Below are 18,878 nucleotides of genomic sequence, written 5' to 3'. Positions count from 1 at the left end.
GCCTGTTGATGTTTATTTTTTCTTTCTTTGTTTCTTTACTCTTACTAATAATTTACATGTTACATAACAAATACTGTACATGTACAGTAACTGGCAGGGTTAGGACCACTCCTATTGTCAGCATTATTCTTTGCAGCACAAACCCCCCCACTTTGCCTTTCGCTTCCAGCATGAATATCGAGGGCAGTGCTCTGACTCCGATATGGTAACCAGCTTATTACTGTTGTCTACAGTTCCAGTTATCCCAGATTATCCCACAGAGAAAGTTTTTACAAAGTAGAAAATTATTATTGTTCTGTTTTAATTCAAATATTTAGGGAGAGATAAATTACGTTTCCCAAAGCTGCCCGTGGTTCTCTACAGGAAATTGGATATATGTAACTTTTATTGTAAAAATGTGTTTGTATCCACTATAGATGTGTCATAAGACTTATTTTACCCTATATCCTTTTCCTTCTAGGCAGTGCCCAGATCTCATCAGGTGGAGAAGTGGAATATAAGCCTCTGGCTGGCATTCGCTACATGTGGTGGTACCATTTATTTGGCCTTATATGGACGAGTGAATTCTTTCTTGCATGCCAGCATATCGTAATTTCAGGAGCAACTGTTACCTGGTATTTTCACCGGTAAGTTCATAAAGACTTAGGAAACTACTATTAGATGAGTCAAATTGATCCTTTATAGTTGCTTATTTTTGTACAAGTTGGATGTTAGTACCTCATTTCATAAAGGGCCTCTGATCATGTATTTACTCTTGACCAGATCATCACATAACTCATGTCACAAACTGTCTTTTTGGTATTTCCACCTGGATGTCCCCGCACCTTCTTAAACTTATCATGTTTAAGACTTATGGTGCATACACACTGTATGATCAGTCAGCGATAACGATATCGCTGACTAATCATCCTGCAACTTCCCGGTGTACTGGATGATCGTTGTTGTTCATCCAAAACACTATCAACGACAGGCCAGCATCGCGGGTCCCTACGTAACCTGGTCGATATCAGCCAGGTTGGCATGCATGCACAGGCGACAGTCGACATCGTTATCGACCATATGTGCCCGCGCATTGCTGGTCGTGGGGCACCAAAAAGTGGACGATAACGATATGGTCGATATCGTTATTGTGCATTTTTATCGTACCGTGTGTACACAACTTTAGCTGATCATCTTTACTCCCATCCCAGTCCCTCTTCTCCAATCATTTCCTTACCAATCAACAACCACACCATCCCCTCTAGTCTGCAATCTGCTGTCTTGGGGTTATCCTCAACTCCGACCTTCCTTCAGACCACACAGTTAGTCCCTCTCACAGTCTTGTCATTTCAACCTTTTGTAAAGCTCTAAGATCAGACCCTCTCTCACCTTAGGGCCAACATAGACCCTCTTCCACTCTCTGGTCATCTCCAGACTGGACTACAACTTACTCTGGGCTCCATGGCTCTCACCTCTTTCCAATCCAATCTGTCCTCAATTCTTTTGCTCATCTCATCCTCCTCCCCAAACTAATGGCTTTTGCCTCCCCTTTCTATCAGGTCTTCACTGGCTCCACTGTACATTCAGAATCCAATTTAAACTCCTCACACTCCCCCCATAAAGTAATTCGCTAAGTCAATGACTGCTGCCTAGCCTACCAACTGATTACCTCCTCCCACTCCTACCTCCAAGATTTTGCCCGTGCTGCACCTCACCACTGGAACTTTCTCCCTCCCCCAATTAGACACTCAACTTTTCTCCAATGCTTCAAAGAGCTCTCAAAACTCACTTCTTTATAAAAGCTTTCCAGCTCTAATCCTAACTTATCCATCCATGCTGCACCCTTACTGTCTCTCCTCTCTGTCACCTCCGCCTGTCTGCCGCTCCCCTCTAGACTGTAACTTCTCACGAGCAGGGTCCTCTTCCCTCTTGTGCTCCTTCCATGCCCACATTGACATTAAACCTTTATGCCCAACAGACAGCGCTACCTCTGTGGGCTCTGTGACTCCATATGAAACAATGTTTATATTCGTTTGTGTCCCATGTTCAGCAATCTTGTACTGTGTCTTTTTCTAATTTTTCCCTCTTATTTTGTTTGCACTATTTATGCTTATGTACTTTATAAAACTCTGTAGAACCGCTGTGTCGCCGTAAAAATAATAAATAATAATAATGCTTGATGTCGTACCTCATATTGGGGGAGATGTACTAAGCTCTGGAAAGTGATAAATTGGAAAGTTATAAACTACCACAGCCACTCAGCTCCTAACTGTCATGTTACAGGCTGTGTTTGAAAAATAACAGTTAGGAGCTGATTGGTTGTTAGTTTATCACTCTCCAATTTATCACTTTATAGAGCTTAGTACATCTGCCCCAATGGGTGCTAACATACTGACTCAGCAATCAAGTACAGGATAATAATAATAGGCTATATAATATTTTGTAGGAGGAAATAAATCTCTGTTCGATGTAAATGTCATTATTATGTGTCTTTCCTCATGTTACAGAGATAAGAAGGCAGTTAAGCTCCCGATCCTCAACTCCATGTCCCTTCTGTTTTGGTACCATCTTGGAACTGCGGTTGTAGGGTCTTTTTTGCTGCCACTTGTGAAAATTCCAAACATCATTCTAATGTATCTTTCTCAGTTGCTAAATAAAAGGGTAAGTCATTATAGATTACATTCATGTTTTATCTATGAGGAACTTTTACATTTGTGATTTGACTTAATATAAATTTCAACAGTAAGGTCTTCTTTACAGTTTAAAACTCGGAGAGTCCTATATAAGCTAGGTTTTGGCTGGCAATTGGTTAGGGTGCACAGTACATTTTGTTATAATGTACAGTATGTCTAACATATCTATGCTGAAAGGGAAGGTGGAGCAGGTGGAGATCAGAGGGAGTTCTGTGATACTAACATTTCATCTGAAGGAAATATATAGAAGATCTATGGTAATGTAATGGGCATACTAATTATGTATTACATACATAATATTACTACCTGGAAGGTCCACTATGTGGATAACTTTCCCTATTCATATCAATAAACTAGACTTATTTAGTGGCTCCTTGCAACTGCAGGTCACAGACATTTGCTTAAAGTATTTATTTCATCTCTTCATTTATTTTATTTAACTTTAAACTAGTTGCCTAATGAGTAATGTAGCATGTCTGGTTAGTAGCTTCATTTCTTGGTGATATGATATAATTAAAGCTTAGTTTTATACTATAAGTGTTTATTTATATTTCCATGTATTTTTCTGTATTCTATTTCTTATGCTACTGTTGTATATATTCTCTTATGTTACTTTGTGCTTTCTCTTTTGTGTTTTGTAAAACACAAAAGAGGAGACACATAAATATGTTAAAATAAATAAATGAACACACAGGGGTAAATGTAATAGCCTGCTCGACACACAGTGGCGTAAGTTTATCCCAAAAGCCCAGAGGCAAGTTATAATTTGTTGCAAGTCACAGCCGCTGACACTGTAATGTAGCAATTTGCATGCAGACAGGCTATAGATAGATGAAGGCAGCAGCTGATGGTCTAACATGGAGCTCTCCACCAGTGTGTGGTGGCTTCCCAGGTGCCTGGAAGGGGTGTCAGTTATTGGGCGGTCGTGACGGTATACTCCAGGTATATAATTACAGCCCTAAGTGGGGTGAATTTGTTATGGACAATTGAGGAGGTGCCCCCTGCAAGTGAGTAGTCTTTGGCTCTGTGCTAGAGTCTCCTAGGTATGCGCAGGTCTCCGGGAAAAAGGCACAGCAGCCATTTTCCCAATGATTTTTCTACTGTGCAAAGTGGCTGCCATGCTAATTGTATGGTGATTTGTGCAGCGCTTCTGCTGCAGGAACTCGTAGAGGTAAGTTTTGAAGAACATGGTTGCACGGTATGCATTGTTGGCCCTTGTACCAATCATCCTGCACTCATTATTGATATGCCACCACTGGCTGTTTCATTAAAAAGTCCTTACTCTATAATTATTAATTATGAAGACCCAGCAGAAGAAATGGCAAGTAAATGATGAAACTAAACTATATTATTCATATATTGTAAAGATTGAAGTATAAAACAAGTATGCTGTAAGTGATCATTTAAAGACACTTGCACAGTACCTCTGTACTGCATTATGCGCTGTACTGCCTCTATGCAGAATACCTCTGTACTGCATTATGCGCTGTACTGCCTCTATGCAGAATACCTCTCATGCATGTTGTGCTATACTGCCTCTATGCAGGAGGACTATCATGCATGTTGTGCTGTACTGCCTCTATGCAGAATACCTCTCATGCATGTTGTGCTGTACTGCCTCTATGCAGAATACCTCTCATGCATGTTGTGCTATACTGCCTCTTTGCAGAATACGTTTTATGCGTTTTGTGCTATACTGCATTTATGCAGAATATCTATGCAGAATAACTATCATGCATGTTGTGCTGTACTGCCTCTATGCAGAATACCTGTCATGCATGTTGTGCTGTACTGCCTCTATGCCGAATACCTATCATGTATGTTGTGCTATACTGCCTCTATGCAGTAGGACTATCATGCATGTTGTGCTGTACTGCCTCTATGCAGAATACGTTTTATGCGTTTTGTGCTATACTGCATCTATGCAGAATATCTATGCAGAATAACTATCATGCATGTTGTGCTGTACTGCCTCTATGCAGAATACCTATCATGCATGTTGTGCTGTACTGCCTCTATGCAGGAGGACTATCATGCATGTTGTGCTGTACTGCCTCTATGCAGAAGACTCATCATGCATGTTGTACTGTACTGCCTCTATGCAGAAGACCCATCATGCATGTTGTGCTGTACTGCCTCTATGCAGAAGATCTATCATGCATGTTGTGCTGTACTGCCTCTATGCAGAATACCTATCATGCATGTTGTGCTGTACTGCCTCTATGCAGGAGGACTATCATGCATGTTGTGCTGTACTGCCTCTATGCAGAAGACTCATCATGCATGTTGTACTGTACTGCCTCTATGCAGAAGACCCATCATGCATGTTGTGCTGTACTGCCTCTATGCAGAAGATCTATCATGCATGTTGTGCTGTACTGCCTCTACGCAGAAGACCCATCATGCATGTTGTGCTGTACTGTCTCTATGCAGAAGACCTATCATGCATGTTGTGCTGTACTGCCTCTACGCAGAAGACCCATCATGCATGTTGTGCTGTACTGCCTCTATGCAGAATACTTATTATGTGTGTTGTGCTATCCTGCATCTATGCAGAAGACCTATCATGCATGTTGTGCTGTACTGCCTCTATGCAGAATATGTATTATGCGTTTTGTGCTGTACTGCCTCTATGCAGAATACGTATTATGCATTTTGTGCTGTACTGCATCTATGCAGAATATGTATTTTGTGTTTTGTGCTGTGCTACTTCTATGCAGAATACATATTATGCATTTTGTGCCTTGCTGCTTCTATGCAGAAAATGTATTATGTGTTTTGTGCTGTACTGTATCTATGGAGACTATCTATTGTGCATGTTGTGCTGTACTGCCTCTACGCAGAAGACCTATAATGCATGTTGTGCTGTACTGCCTCTATGCAGAATATGTATTTTGTGTTTTGTGCTGTACTGCATCTATGGAGAATATCTATTGTGCATGTTGTGCTGTACTGCCTCTATGCAGAAGACCTATCATGCATGTTGTGCTGTACTTTTTCTATGCAGAAGACCTATCATGCATACTGTGCTCTACTGCCTCTATGCAGACACTAGTTGTGCTGTTATAGCCCCTCTATGCATTCATCCATGTTGGGACTGAGTTTGTGCTATTAGCTGCAGTAGAACTTCTGATGTACGTGGTCTCCTCAGTCTCCAGATGTCATGTATTAGTGTATACATAAATCCTGTGTACTGTGGAAGCCGGCCCATTTCAGGGCTGCTTGTACTAACGAGTGACCAGATTTTTCGGAAGCCAAGGCAGAAACCAGTGTTATTTTTAGCCGCTGTTAGTAAGATGGAGCTTCCTTTGAGACTTAGGGTAGTCTTGACTAAAGTTCTAATATCATTATAGGCTACAAGAAATTGAGTTAATTTCATTTTAGCTGCTATAGGATAGTAATCTGTGTGATGTCCAACAAGAGCAACAACACAAAGATAATTCTTTTTTTTTTTTTACCTCCAGAACTGCTGGATAAGCACGTCTTTTATTATTTACTATTTACTGTTACAAGTAGTATATATAGGAAATGTTACTGTCGAAGACTAGTAGTTCATCTACTTCTTTCCCCCTCTTCATCTGAATTACTTGGCTTGGCTTTACTTTACTATTTGTGCCAGATCTACATAGACGATTCCAGTCCAAGTAATAAAACAATCGCTCTTTTGTTCATCCAATATTTTCTTGGCTTCGGTAGCTGTGGCCTCGGTAGTTACTAACCGTGTATAAAAATGCTGTTTCCTGCATGAACCCAATAAAAATACCTGGTCACATTTTCCATCGGGATTATATTTACATTCAGTTGCCAGCGTTTTGTTTATTATCTGGCCCTTTTGCATTTTGTCAGTTGCACTGCGCACACACCCATAATACACGTGGATTCCACTTCATAATGATCCTAGAGAAATGTCTCTTTTTATAATTTTTTTTGTAGTTTAGAGATAGTACAAAGGTGAGACCCCTGGCAAACCCCCGCTGACCTTTTCCCTGGTGTGGTGTCATGGGAAAATCCGCCAGGCTCTTGTATATGGAACGGAAAATCTGATTCTAGTGATGAATCTGTACTCTGCCAATGATGCTTGCTGGTTTGGCACAGTGCATTTGTGGCATGGTCTATCCCAATTAGTTCAGTTTTGTTTTCTGTTATAAAAGGCACGTTTAAGGTACAGCTGAGGTGGCTGAGAAGATACAATGTGCAGCAGTGCGAAATGTAAGTGCCTTTATATTCCTCTTGGGCTTTACTGTAGTGACGTACTGAGGGGTAAATTTACTAAGATGGGAGTTCTATTAAGAAGTGATGTTGCCCATAGCAACCAATCAGATTCTACTTCTCATTTATCTAGCACCTTCTAGAAGATAATACCTGGAATGTGATTGGTTCCTATGGGCAACATCACTTCTTAATAGAACTCCCATCTTAGTATATTTACACCTGAGAGTCTACTCGGGTTTGTGCAAACAAGGCACCCTATGTTCCTGATGTGGAAATGCATCCTAATATATATTTTTTTGATTGGTGATTTTTACTTCATGGTTCTAAATAATATAAATGTGGCATAAGGTGCTACAGGGAAATTGAACGAAACAATACAGTTTGTGTTATACCTTTTGATAAGTATGTAGTCACGTCAATCAAGTTTTCCGTTCAATTGAATGACATCTTGTTTATGTCAGTCTAGCTCTTTCTTTGTCATATTATGCAATTCCAGTTACAGCAATCAGTTCTTAGAAATATACATGGAAATGTATGGAATCTTTACACAGGAAATCTTTTTAATTGTGAAGTTTGCCATATGGGTTTACAAAATGGCAATAAGTAACCCACAAAGCAAGTTGACAGAAAACATACTGACGGACAAGTGTGTCATGATAAATATATCACGACTACCTGTGGTAACCTGTATTACTATCAGGGATTAACAATGGGGCAGATGGGACTACAGCTCCAGGCCTCCACATAAAATTAGGTCCATCATCATGACAGCATGATTAACAGCTGCCACACATCAATATTGGGAGACAAGGCACATAAGCAGCATAGTCCATCATATAATGGTGATTAAATATTCATCAGAGTAGTCTCCTTCACAGCCAGCTTAATGGCCGTTACGGTGTATATAACTAATATCTTTGTATTGTTTTGGGATATATATATATATATATTCCATAGACCCATTAAACAAAAGGGACGGCACTCAGAGGATTTAAGATGAATCAATAATCCGTTTAAATATCCATACTTATAATCAACGTTTCGGTGCACAGGATTAATACAAAGAATCAAAACAGTAAAACACCTACAAAAAACCTTTGGTGCTGATGAGGGAACACAGACTAGCACAGTTGGAAGACCACATAGCAACAGGGATTGGGGAATATATAGCAGCATGGAGGCATATAGGGGAAGAAAGTGTACATGCATAGACAGAGTATAATAGTTTTAAAAATAAGGGAGCTGAACATGTATTCTAAATGAGATAAATGTATGGAGTGAGAAGGATGTTGGAAGCCAGTGAGATTGTAGTGGTGATTCGAATGGGAAGATTGTGGGCACTGAGTGGGTTGTGGGAACCACATAACTGCTCAAACCTCAGTTGCATAGACTGCATGTGTGTATTCCAATGAGCACACAATTCTGTGAATTAGCAGCTCCACCATTTTGTGAGTGACAGCAATCTCATTCTGTGAGAGTGCTGAATCTGCAGTTAACCACAGGGTGTGATGCATACCGTATCTGTATTGCGCAAGGAACACGTCCATTAAGGCGTCAGCCTTAATGATTGTAATTTCATTGCTTTTTTTAGTTTGAGTGGCACAAATTCAGTAGGTTTTGTGAAATTTCAGATCATGTATAAGAAGCCTTAATGGGACATGTAACCCACAGCCTAGCGAGCGGCCAGGATGTCGGATCATTTTTTAGATGCGGCCACCCTCATTCAGAGCGAGCGCTCGCATTTTGCGAGCGGCTCTGAATGAGCTCCTTAGTCCAATGTATATAATACTCAGATGCATGATTGAATTATTGCTAAAAGGCATTGCAGGGTTATTGATACACAAGGACACCTCTGCATAAGCAGCATCCACAGTCATAAGTATTTTTCTTTAATGTCCGTTTTGACAGTAGTTGATATTAATCTGTGAATTATATTTCGTCTTTCAAATTTATTAATAAAAGTTAAGTTTTAAGATTGTCACCAGAATCCTGAAGATAATTGCGAGAAAATTAGAGTGCCCTTATAAGAATGCTTTTCATTCCTCTTTGTGCTGTATTTTATTTATTCTTTGGAGCACCTCCCCTCACAGAATTGGTAAATAACATTTACTTGATAAATAACAAGAGGGGAATATATTTAAGATTCCTGTGCGGATAATTCTTGGTTGTGCAACATGACGATAACGTCAGGTTCAGCATGTTTGCAGAGAACAGCGAAGGGGGCCCTGCCCATGTGGGATATAACCAGGAGGGTGAAATGAAAAAGAGATAAAGTGAGAGGTCAGAGCGTTAGCGTAATATGTTATGAGGATAGCACATAGGGTACCCAGGCTTTAAGGTATTTGGGGTAAATTTACTAAGGTGAGAGTTTTTAGAAGTGGAAATGTTGCCCATAGCAACCAATCAGATTCTACTTAACATTTAACTAGCACCTTCTAGAAGATAATAGCTAGAATCTGGTTGCTATGGGCAACATCTCCACTTCTAAAAACTCTCACCTTAGCCCACATTGGCATACATTACATTTTGTATGTTAATAAATCACTAATTTATTTGAGTCATTGTTCACAGGCCAGGGCTTTAGGATAGAGCAAAGGCTCACTTACAATTCTTAGCAAGATATAAAAGTTTGTTTATTATTATTAATCATAATAAAAATAATAACTAATGATTTTTATATAGCACTTATATAGCACTTTTCTCCCAATAGGACTTAAAGCCCCCATACACGGGGTGATAAAGCAGGCAATCCGACTGATTGGGGTGATTTGCCTGCTATATCGCACCGTGTATGGCCTTGATGTCGGGCCAAGTGCGCTCCGGTGGGGTCGTATATCGCACCCCCTGACCTTTTTGCAGAACCATAACATCAGGGGATGCGATGTGCGATCCCATGGAATGCTGTGCAGGTGAGAGAGGGGGAGCCGGCATATCGGGCGGTTGGCCACCCGATCGTACCATGTTTGCGGACCGCCTGATATGTCAGACGACTGATCCTCTGTCAACTCGCACGGTGCCCACTATGGGCCTGATTCAGAGCCGTTCGCTATTTGCGCTCGCTCGTTCAAAAACAAGGGGTGGCTATTCAAATGATCAGTTCGCAAATTGCAGTCTGTTCACACCTCTAAGTTTGAATGAGCGAGCAAAACATACGCTCGTTTATTTGTTAAAAACGCCCCCTGGCCGCACGCACCATACGTCATGTCCGCTATTTATTAGATTAATCGAGTACATCGACCAGCGTATGAACTGCTCGCTATTCTTGTGGTTGGTTTTTGCTACCACAAACTTGCGAGCAGTTCTGGCTATTAAATAACCCAGTGACGTGGTCAATGACGCTGCTGTATTAATTATGCACACCCATAATATGCCCGTTTTGACCTTTAAGCACGCCTGCGTTCGGATCTCCACTCCCCATTTTCAAGCACCTTCCCCTGTTACCACCCACATACGCCTCATTCTGTCACTCAAAATAGCAGGCATTCGCTATATTGCGAGCACATGAATTTCGGCCGCACTGACTGGTTCGCGCATGCGTATAACGATCCGTACGCATGCGCAGATGTGCGAACATCGCTCGGAACGAGCGTACTGCCGCTAGCGAGTGGCTCTGAATGAGGGCCTATGACGCTAACAATGCGTGTGACTTTCTCCATCGGTCCTACATGCAGGGCCGATGGGAGATGTCGGTAGTGAGGGCCATGCTGAATGCAGCATGGCCCCTGCCATTGCTGCCCGCACACTTGCCGATGCCGGCTCCCCCGCCGGGTACCGACGCTGCAAATGTCGGGCTGGGTACACATCGTCTAGTGTGTATCCAGCCTCAAAGTGCTTCACATTTGCGTTTAAAAAAACACAAAATAAGCTTAGAAAAGAGAACTAAGCATTTGGGTTGTATGTTATTAGGAACTAAAGGGACATTAAGAAAATGCTTGAGTCAACAGGTGCATCTTGAGTCTGTTTTTGAATGGTGTGGAGGCTTCTCGAACTGTGCAGGGAAGCGAGTTCCCTAAAGTAGACCCCTAAATGCATTAGGGAGATTCTAGGTACTGCTAGTAATCCTTCATCTGCAGATCGAAGTAAGCGAGCAGTAAGGAGTCAGAAGAGGCTTCAGGTACCTTGTGCCCTGGTTATATAGGGCTTTGAAACTCAGTAAGAAAATCTTGAACCAGATTCACCATCTTACAGGCAGCCAGTGAATGAAGTAGAAATGGGTGTTATGTGGCAGGAACAGGGCTGGTTGGTTAATAGCCTGGCATGTGCATTTTGCATCATCTGCAATTCTTTTGCTGGGAGCGAGGGCATTGCAGTAGTCTAAGCATGATGATGCAAATGCATGTATGACTACAGGCAGATCATCTGAGGGAATTAAGTAGCTATGTTTCTCAAAGCAGAATTCAAGGTAATGGGAGTAGGGGAAAGGGTTCAAGTGCACAAGAGATCAAATTAGTGGTAATTCCTATATTTTTCTGGAAAAATAGGTTCAGGAACTAGGGGTGGAGCTATCAAAATAAATATATATATATATATATAGTAGACTGAAGGCTTCAGTCTACTTTACTTGTTGGATCCTCGCTGTGGGATACCTAGGATGGTACCGGACATCTTTATAATTTTTTGAGGGAGTGCTGCTCACCTGCAATATGTGTGTGTGTGTGTATATCTATATATATATATATATATATATATATATATTATATGTCCACACAAAACAGTCTGGCACTCTGCTGGTCCCTCAAGACCTCTACCTTGCTCCGGGTGCCCTCCTCCGGGAGAGGGTGTCCCCAATGCGTAGGTATCAAGAAATGGTGGCACTCCGGAGACTTTCAAAAATTAGTGGAACAACATTGTGTTTAATATTGATGTTTCATTGATGTTTCAGGGTACGGCAATCCCTTCCTCAGAATACACAATCAATCAATTGATTGTGTATTTTGAGGAAAGGGTTGCCGTACCCCGAAACATCAATATTAAATACAGTGTTGTTCCACTGATTTTTTTAAATCTCCCGAGTGCCGCCATTTATTGATACCTATATATTTATATATATATATATATATATATATATAGTATTGAGAGAAGAAGGCACTCAGAAGGTACTTTAAAATAAAACTTATCTTATGGAAAATACATTTTGGCCCAAGACATGTCATAGTTAATGAGACGTCTGCTGAATAATATAAAAAATTGCACTGCCTATTCCATAGTATATATGTTAATGCTGTAGGTTCAATCACGATTGGATAATGTTTTTAAATCTAATTAGTGAAAGGTGCTCCCAGGAGAAAAACATATGTATACAAAAGGAAGGACGGGACAATACTCCCTATTGGGGCTCACTTTTAATAATGGAAGAAAATATAACTTTTGTTAGACAATATTAAAAATAATACATCTAACACTGATATAAACACACATGAGCAAAACATTTAATAATAATTATAACCATATAATATTTTTTTGTCTTCAATTGATAGCCACTTTATATACAGTGCCTTGCAAAAGTACTCACCCCCCTTTACATTTTTCATGTTTTGTTGCCTCACAACCTGGAATTAAAATGTATTGTTTGAAGGTGTACATCATTTCATTCACAGAACATGCCTACAACTTTGAAGTTGTTTTTTTTTTGTATTGTGAATCCAACAACATTTAGGACAACATAACAGAAAACTTCAGCGTGCATAACTATTCACCCCCCTACCACCTTTCACGGCAATTACAGCTGCAAGTCGCTTTGGATAAGTCTCTATGAGCTTGCCACATCTTGCCCCTGGGATTTTTGCCCATTCCTCCAGGCAACACTGCTCCAGCTCCTTCATGTTGGATGGTTTCCACTTGTGAACAGCAATCTGCAAGTCTGACCACAGATTCTCAATTGGATTGAGATCTGGGCTTTGACTAGGCCATTCCAACACATTTAAAGTTTCCCCTTAAACCACTCAAGTGTTGCTTTAGCAGTATGCTTCGGGTCATTGTCCTGCTGGAAGGTGAACCTCCGTCCCAGTCTCAAATCACAGGCAGATTGAAACAGGTTTTGCTCAAGAATATCCCTGTATTTAGCACCATCCATCTTTCCCTTGACTCGAAACAGTTTCCCAGTCCCTGCTGCTGAAAGACATCCCCACAGCATGATGCTGCCACCACTGTTGGGATGGTGTTCTTGCGGTGATGGGATGTGTTGGGTTTGCGCCAGACAGCGTGTTCCTTGGTGGCCGAAAAGTTCAATTTTAGTCTCATCTGACCAGAGCACCTTCCTCCATATATTTGGGGAGTAGCCCACATGCCTTTTGGCAAACTCAAATCTTATCTTCTCATTTTTATCACTAAGTAATGGCTTTTTTCTGGCCACTCTTCCATAAGCCCAGCTCTATGGAGTGTACGGCTTATTGTGGTCACATGCACAGATACACCAGTCTCTGCTGTGGAACTCTGCAGCTCCTTCTGGGTCAGTGGTGTAACTACTGCCCCCGCAGCCCCCGCGGTGGCTTGGAGGCGCCGGGTAGCTTGGGAGCGACGGGGGCAGTACAGGGGGCACTGCATATGGGCACAACTACAGGGGGCACTACTTTAATGGGCACAATTACAGGTGACCCTGCATAATGGGCACTACAACAGGGGGCATTGTATAAGGGGCACTATTACAGGGGGCATTGCATAAGGGGAACTAGTATAGGGGGCATTGCATATGGAGCATAACTACAGGGGACACTACTTTAATGGGCACAACCACAGGGGGCCCTGCATAATGGGCACTACTACAGGGGGCATTGCATAAGGGGCACTATTACAGGGGGCATTGCGTAAGGGGCACTAGTATAGGGGGCATTGCATTTTGGGGCACAACTACAGGGGGCACTGTATAAGGGGCACTAATTTGATACACGCAGTTTACAGGTTATAAACTATGTTCCCAATAATCTGGTTCTACATGGACATAAAACTGTGCAACCTGTCTTGAGCTGAGGTGACAGACTGGCAAGAGCAGAGAGGAGGGTTGGTGAAGTAGATCTGTCAGGGTGGGATGTAATGGGCATTACTGTTTGGCATAATGTGTATTTGGCATTACTGTGTGCACAATGTGCTATTAGGGGCATTACTGTGTGGCATAATGTGTAAGGGGCATTACTGTGTGGCATAATGTGATGTATTTGGCATTACTGTATGGCATAATGTGTTGTATGTGGCATTACAGTGTGGCATAATGTGAAGTAGGAGCATTACAGCATGGCATAAATTTGTTATAAGGGCATTACTGTATGTCATTATGTGTTATACGTGGCATTATTGTGTGGCATGTGTAAGGGGCATTTGCTGTGTGCATAATGTGTTGTAAGGGGCATTCCAGTGTGGCACACTGTGTTATAAGTGGCATTACTTAGCATGTCATAATGTGTAAGGCACGTTACTGTATGATGCAACCACACACCTTAAACGTCGTCTTTGGGTGTGTTTGATCTTTGGCCGGGGGGTGGAGGGGGAGGGGGCGCCTGAAACTTTTTTGGCATGGGGGAGCAAAATTTATAGTTACGCCACTGTTCAGGGTTACCTTTGGTCTCTGTGCTGCCTCTCTGATTAATACTGTCCTTGCCCGGTCTGTGAGGTTTAGTGGGCAGCCCTCTCTTGGCAGGTTTGTTGTGGTACCATGTTCTTTCCATTTGATGATAATGGATTTGATGGTGCTCTGGGGGATCATCAAAGATTTGGATATTTTTTTATTTATAGATTCTTTTTTATATATATTTTTCTCATTTCACTTCACCAAATTAGACCATTTTGTGCAGATCCATCACATAAAATTCAGATTAAAAAAATAAATAAAATGACAGGTTGTAATGTAACAAAAAAAGGTAAAACGCCAAGGGGTGTGAATACTTTTGCAAGTCACTGTATGCTTATACATTTGTTTATAATTTTTATATTATTCATACTTATATTCCTAGATAATACAATAACAAAATATATATATATATACAATGAAATTAGCTCCAAACAGTAGAGGGTTCTGGTATGACCTAATTACTATTTACTATTGAAACAGATGAATTGAATTAATAGTGCTATGTCTGTGCTCCAGGTCCTCTGCAGACATGTCTCCTCTCCAGTGGCGGCAGTGGGCACTGTGCGGGAGACATGCCCCATGTTCTGAACTTTAATAGATTACAGTAGTAAGAAGTAGCAGTTTGTGTTAAAAAGTGTTACATAAGCAAAAAGTAGCAGTTATACCCCTTTCACACCTAAATATCGGGTTCGTTTCAGTTAATGAATACTGTTTTAAGCCGTATCATAGCTGCATGACCCCCTTTCACCACGCATTGGACCCGGGTTGTCCCCTTTCACACTGCACCCGTGTCTGCCCTGTGCAACTAATAGAATCATTAAAAGTGGGCGTTACAGCCTTACAAAGATGAGTCATGAAAAGCGGGTGCTTTCAATCTGCAAATGAGCAGCTTCTAAACATAACCTGGGTAGAATAACCTAGGTTACCCCTTTACCACCGCAGCATATCCGGGTTGGTGCCGGGAATTACCCTGGTCATGACCAGGGTCGAGGACGTGGGACACACAACTTGGATTGACCCTTTCACACCAAGCCAGGACCCAGGTTGCCCCGGTAATATCCTGGGTCTGAGGCTCAGTGCAGTTATCTTGCACCCACGAGTAAGTGCAACTGTATGCCACACTTACAGTACCTTCAGACTCGCAGATTTTTGTTCACAGTCGAAATTAGCGAGTCCAAGCTGCAAGGGGGGTGAGTTCCAATGATGTTGCTGGCATTTACACGCCATTGCAATAGAAACTCACCCTCCTAGCGTGTGGGTGCAAGATAATTGAATTCCCCCCTAATGTATTAAATTAGTCTACTTAATGTTCTGAAGAAGTTTAGTTATGCTAACCCAGTGTGCCCCATGTTCTGAACGTGATCCTATAAGGTCAGGAAACCTCAATTCACTAGGTAAGATGGACAATGCAGGCAAATGAGGATATTATGTAATGATGGGTGTGATATCTGGGCAATGGGACAGGTTTCTCAAGGTTAAATCGTAATTTTTAAGCTGAACTAAAATCTTGCTGAAACCCCTCAGTACTAGGCCTGAAGTCAAACAGAATTCTGTTTTTGTGACATCCTTAATATATATATTTCCCAGAATAGATATAATTATTAAATTGTACAGGTGTAAAAAAGTAAAGCTAATTATTGCACAGCACATAACTGGATTTCAAACTAAATGAATTTTAGGGATGTTATTTTCTGTCCTATGAAAATATTCAGAGAGTAATGAATTTTTGTTGTTGTTGTGTTTTATTTTAATTGAAAATTGCAGGAAATTATGGAGCACATAATTAGATTATCTATAATGGTGAAGTGAATCTGTGCAGAAATCTTAGAAGTACAGTAACCCTTTCTGCAGAGCTACAAATAAATAAACATACCGTATATACTCGAGTATAAGCCGAGTTATTCAGCACATTTTTTGTGCTGAAAAAGCCCCCCTCGGCTTATACTCGAGTGAAGTGTGTAGCACAAACACACAGCCGCCGGAGCCAGCAGCTGTGTGTTTATTGTAATCAGCAGCCGATGAGAGTCTGTCAGACTCTCATCGGCTGCTGCTGCTCCCACTGCAGGAGCCTTCTTCCGGCTCCCACAGTGGGTAATGGGAGAGACGTCATAAGTAATGACGTCTCTCCCATGCAATTCGGCCGGAGGAGCTGTTAGCGGCGGGACCAGGAGCGGGGGTTTCAGGTAAGTGATTTATTTTTTATTTTTATTACATCTCTCTCTACTGGGGGGGGGGCTACTGGGGGCACTACCAGCGAGGAATTACTACAGGGGGCACTAAAAGGGGGGATTACCACTGGGTGTACTACCAGGAGGGGATCACCACTGGGGGAACTACCAGGGGGGGATTACTACTGGGGGCACTAAAAGGGGGGATTACCACTGGGGGCACTACCAGGGGGGATTACTACTGGGGACACAACCAGGGGGGATTACTACTGGGGACACAACCAGGGGGAATTACTACTGGGGGCACTACCAGCTGCTGCATTTCCCACCCTAGGCTTATACTCGAGTCAATAAGTTTTCCCAGTTTTTTTAGGTAAAAGTAGGTACCTCGGCTTATATTCGGGTCGACTTATACTCGAGTATATACGGTAAGTAAGATTTATCCAAACAGCAAAAGAAAGACAAGTAGCAGTTCTTTGTGACTTGCTATCCATATTTAAAAAAAAATTAAATGAATAGGCCCCTGTATGTTTATTTTGAAAATACTGATCTAATTTGCAGCTAATAAAATTCCCCAAATAGTATATGGCGGCATATGAGACTATTTCATACAGCCTTCTGATGCCCCTTTTCTCGTGACCAATAGTTCTTGACCTCACTCTACAGCAGAGGGCCTGTACTCGATGTCAATATTTACGCAGTGAGGACTTATTCGCAAAGTGATTGACAGGCAGGGACCTTTTTGGGACAGTTACGGTGAGTGGCTGCAAAACCCAGGCATGTGACCGTTTTTATGGCATCTCACCCTACAACTGCGATCCCATATGCATAAATCATGGCATCAGTGTCTTCCATGGTTACTCAGATGGTCAAATATCGAGGGATCTTTGACAACCGCTGCTTGTTGTACGCACTTGCTGGGATCTGTGAAGCCGCCAATGGGCATCTCAATACATTTCCAGGCGGTTACAGCATTAGCATATATTTGCATAGCAGCTATGTACGGGATCGCTACTGCAAATGCATTAGCGTACATCTCTGAATCAAGCCCACAGTTCATAGTGGAAAACCTGCTCACAATGAAACCATGATACACAGTCTCTAGCTGTGATGTTAGTTGTGGGTCTGGGAAAGATGGCAGGTTTGTAAAATGAAAAGCTGGACATGGACTATATTTAGCTTGTTCCCTCATATTACCCAGTTTCTTTAAAAAACAAAAAAATAACCTGATGTAGATGATAACATAGGCTGCATCCACATGTGGGGCACCACCAGCATCTTTGCCATCAGTGTGAAAAGTTTGAAGGATAGCCACTACCTGTACGCAATATTTTGGTAACGCAATAATAGCTAATGTGACCCAACACATAGCTTCTTCAGGTTTGTGTTTGATCTGACAAAAGAAGGCAGAAGACAGTAAGAGATTTTGAGGTGCGATTGGTCACAAAACCGGGACTTAGTCACTCTTACCCTGTCCAGGTGAGCCATTCTGTCCCAGTGCACTGGTAATCCATTCCCTGAGGTTCATGGGCGCAGTCAAGTCTTCTCTGATTAGGTGAGCACCAGTACACAGTCTGTACCTGTCTCACTCCAGTTCAAGCACGCGGTTCCACTCCGGCTGGTTATTGCACTCTCCGGTCCCACTCTGGTTCAAGTCTCCAGTTCCACTCCACTTACCCTGCTTTTACCTCCGGTCCCAGTCTGATTCAAGTCTTCTGTTCTACTCTGGCTACTCTGCTGTTACCTCCGGTCTCAGGGCCTAATTCAGACCCGCTTGTGAGCGCTCGCAAGCGGGTCGATGTTGGCCTAGTGCGCATGCGCACGACGGTGGCAGCTCCGTCGTGCGCATGCGCGAGACCCTGATAGCGATGGGCAAGCTGTCGCTATGGGTCTCGCTACAAAGGGGGCGTGCTGTCGATGGTGAGTGACAGCACGCCCCCTTTAGTGGACGTGCCGGGGGCGTGGCTGGCCAGACGGAGGCGTTCCCATGGGAACGCCTACCATCTGGGGCCGCCCCCGCTGACATCACAAGTGATGTCAGTGGGAATGCTTTCGGCTCTGATAGAGCCAAAAGCACTCCAGGGCTTGCGGCAACGAGACCCTACCACAAGGGTCTCATCGCAAGCCCGATGGTCGCGATGGTCTTGTCCATCGCGACCATCTTCCTGCCCGCTCGCTATAGCTGTGGGTGGTCACCCACAGCTATACGAGTGGCCAGGAGGCTGCTCTAAAAATTCAGAAGGACGGCCCTGATTCAGAGCGAGC

The 18,878-nt window shown here is 42.4% G+C and overlaps 1 protein-coding gene across 2 annotated transcripts in view; it reads left to right on the top strand.

Moving 5' to 3' along the window:
• The window catches only part of SLC44A3 (solute carrier family 44 member 3), a 166,657-nt gene that overhangs the window by 83,076 nt on the left and 64,703 nt on the right, over positions 1 to 18,878 (top strand). For both annotated transcript variants that reach the window (XM_088446818.1, XM_088446817.1), the window contains 2 exons: positions 461 to 626; positions 2,487 to 2,640. In XM_088446818.1, the coding sequence (XP_088302944.1) occupies positions 461 to 626; positions 2,487 to 2,640 (320 nt within the window). The remainder of the gene's footprint in view (positions 1 to 460; positions 627 to 2,486; positions 2,641 to 18,878) is intronic.

Source organism: Taudactylus pleione, unplaced genomic scaffold, assembly GCF_031769625.1.
Source record: "Taudactylus pleione unplaced genomic scaffold, aTauple2 ptg000406l, whole genome shotgun sequence".
Lineage (NCBI taxonomy): Eukaryota > Metazoa > Chordata > Amphibia > Anura > Myobatrachidae > Taudactylus > Taudactylus pleione.
This window is presented reverse-complemented; position numbering and strand designations above follow the sequence as displayed.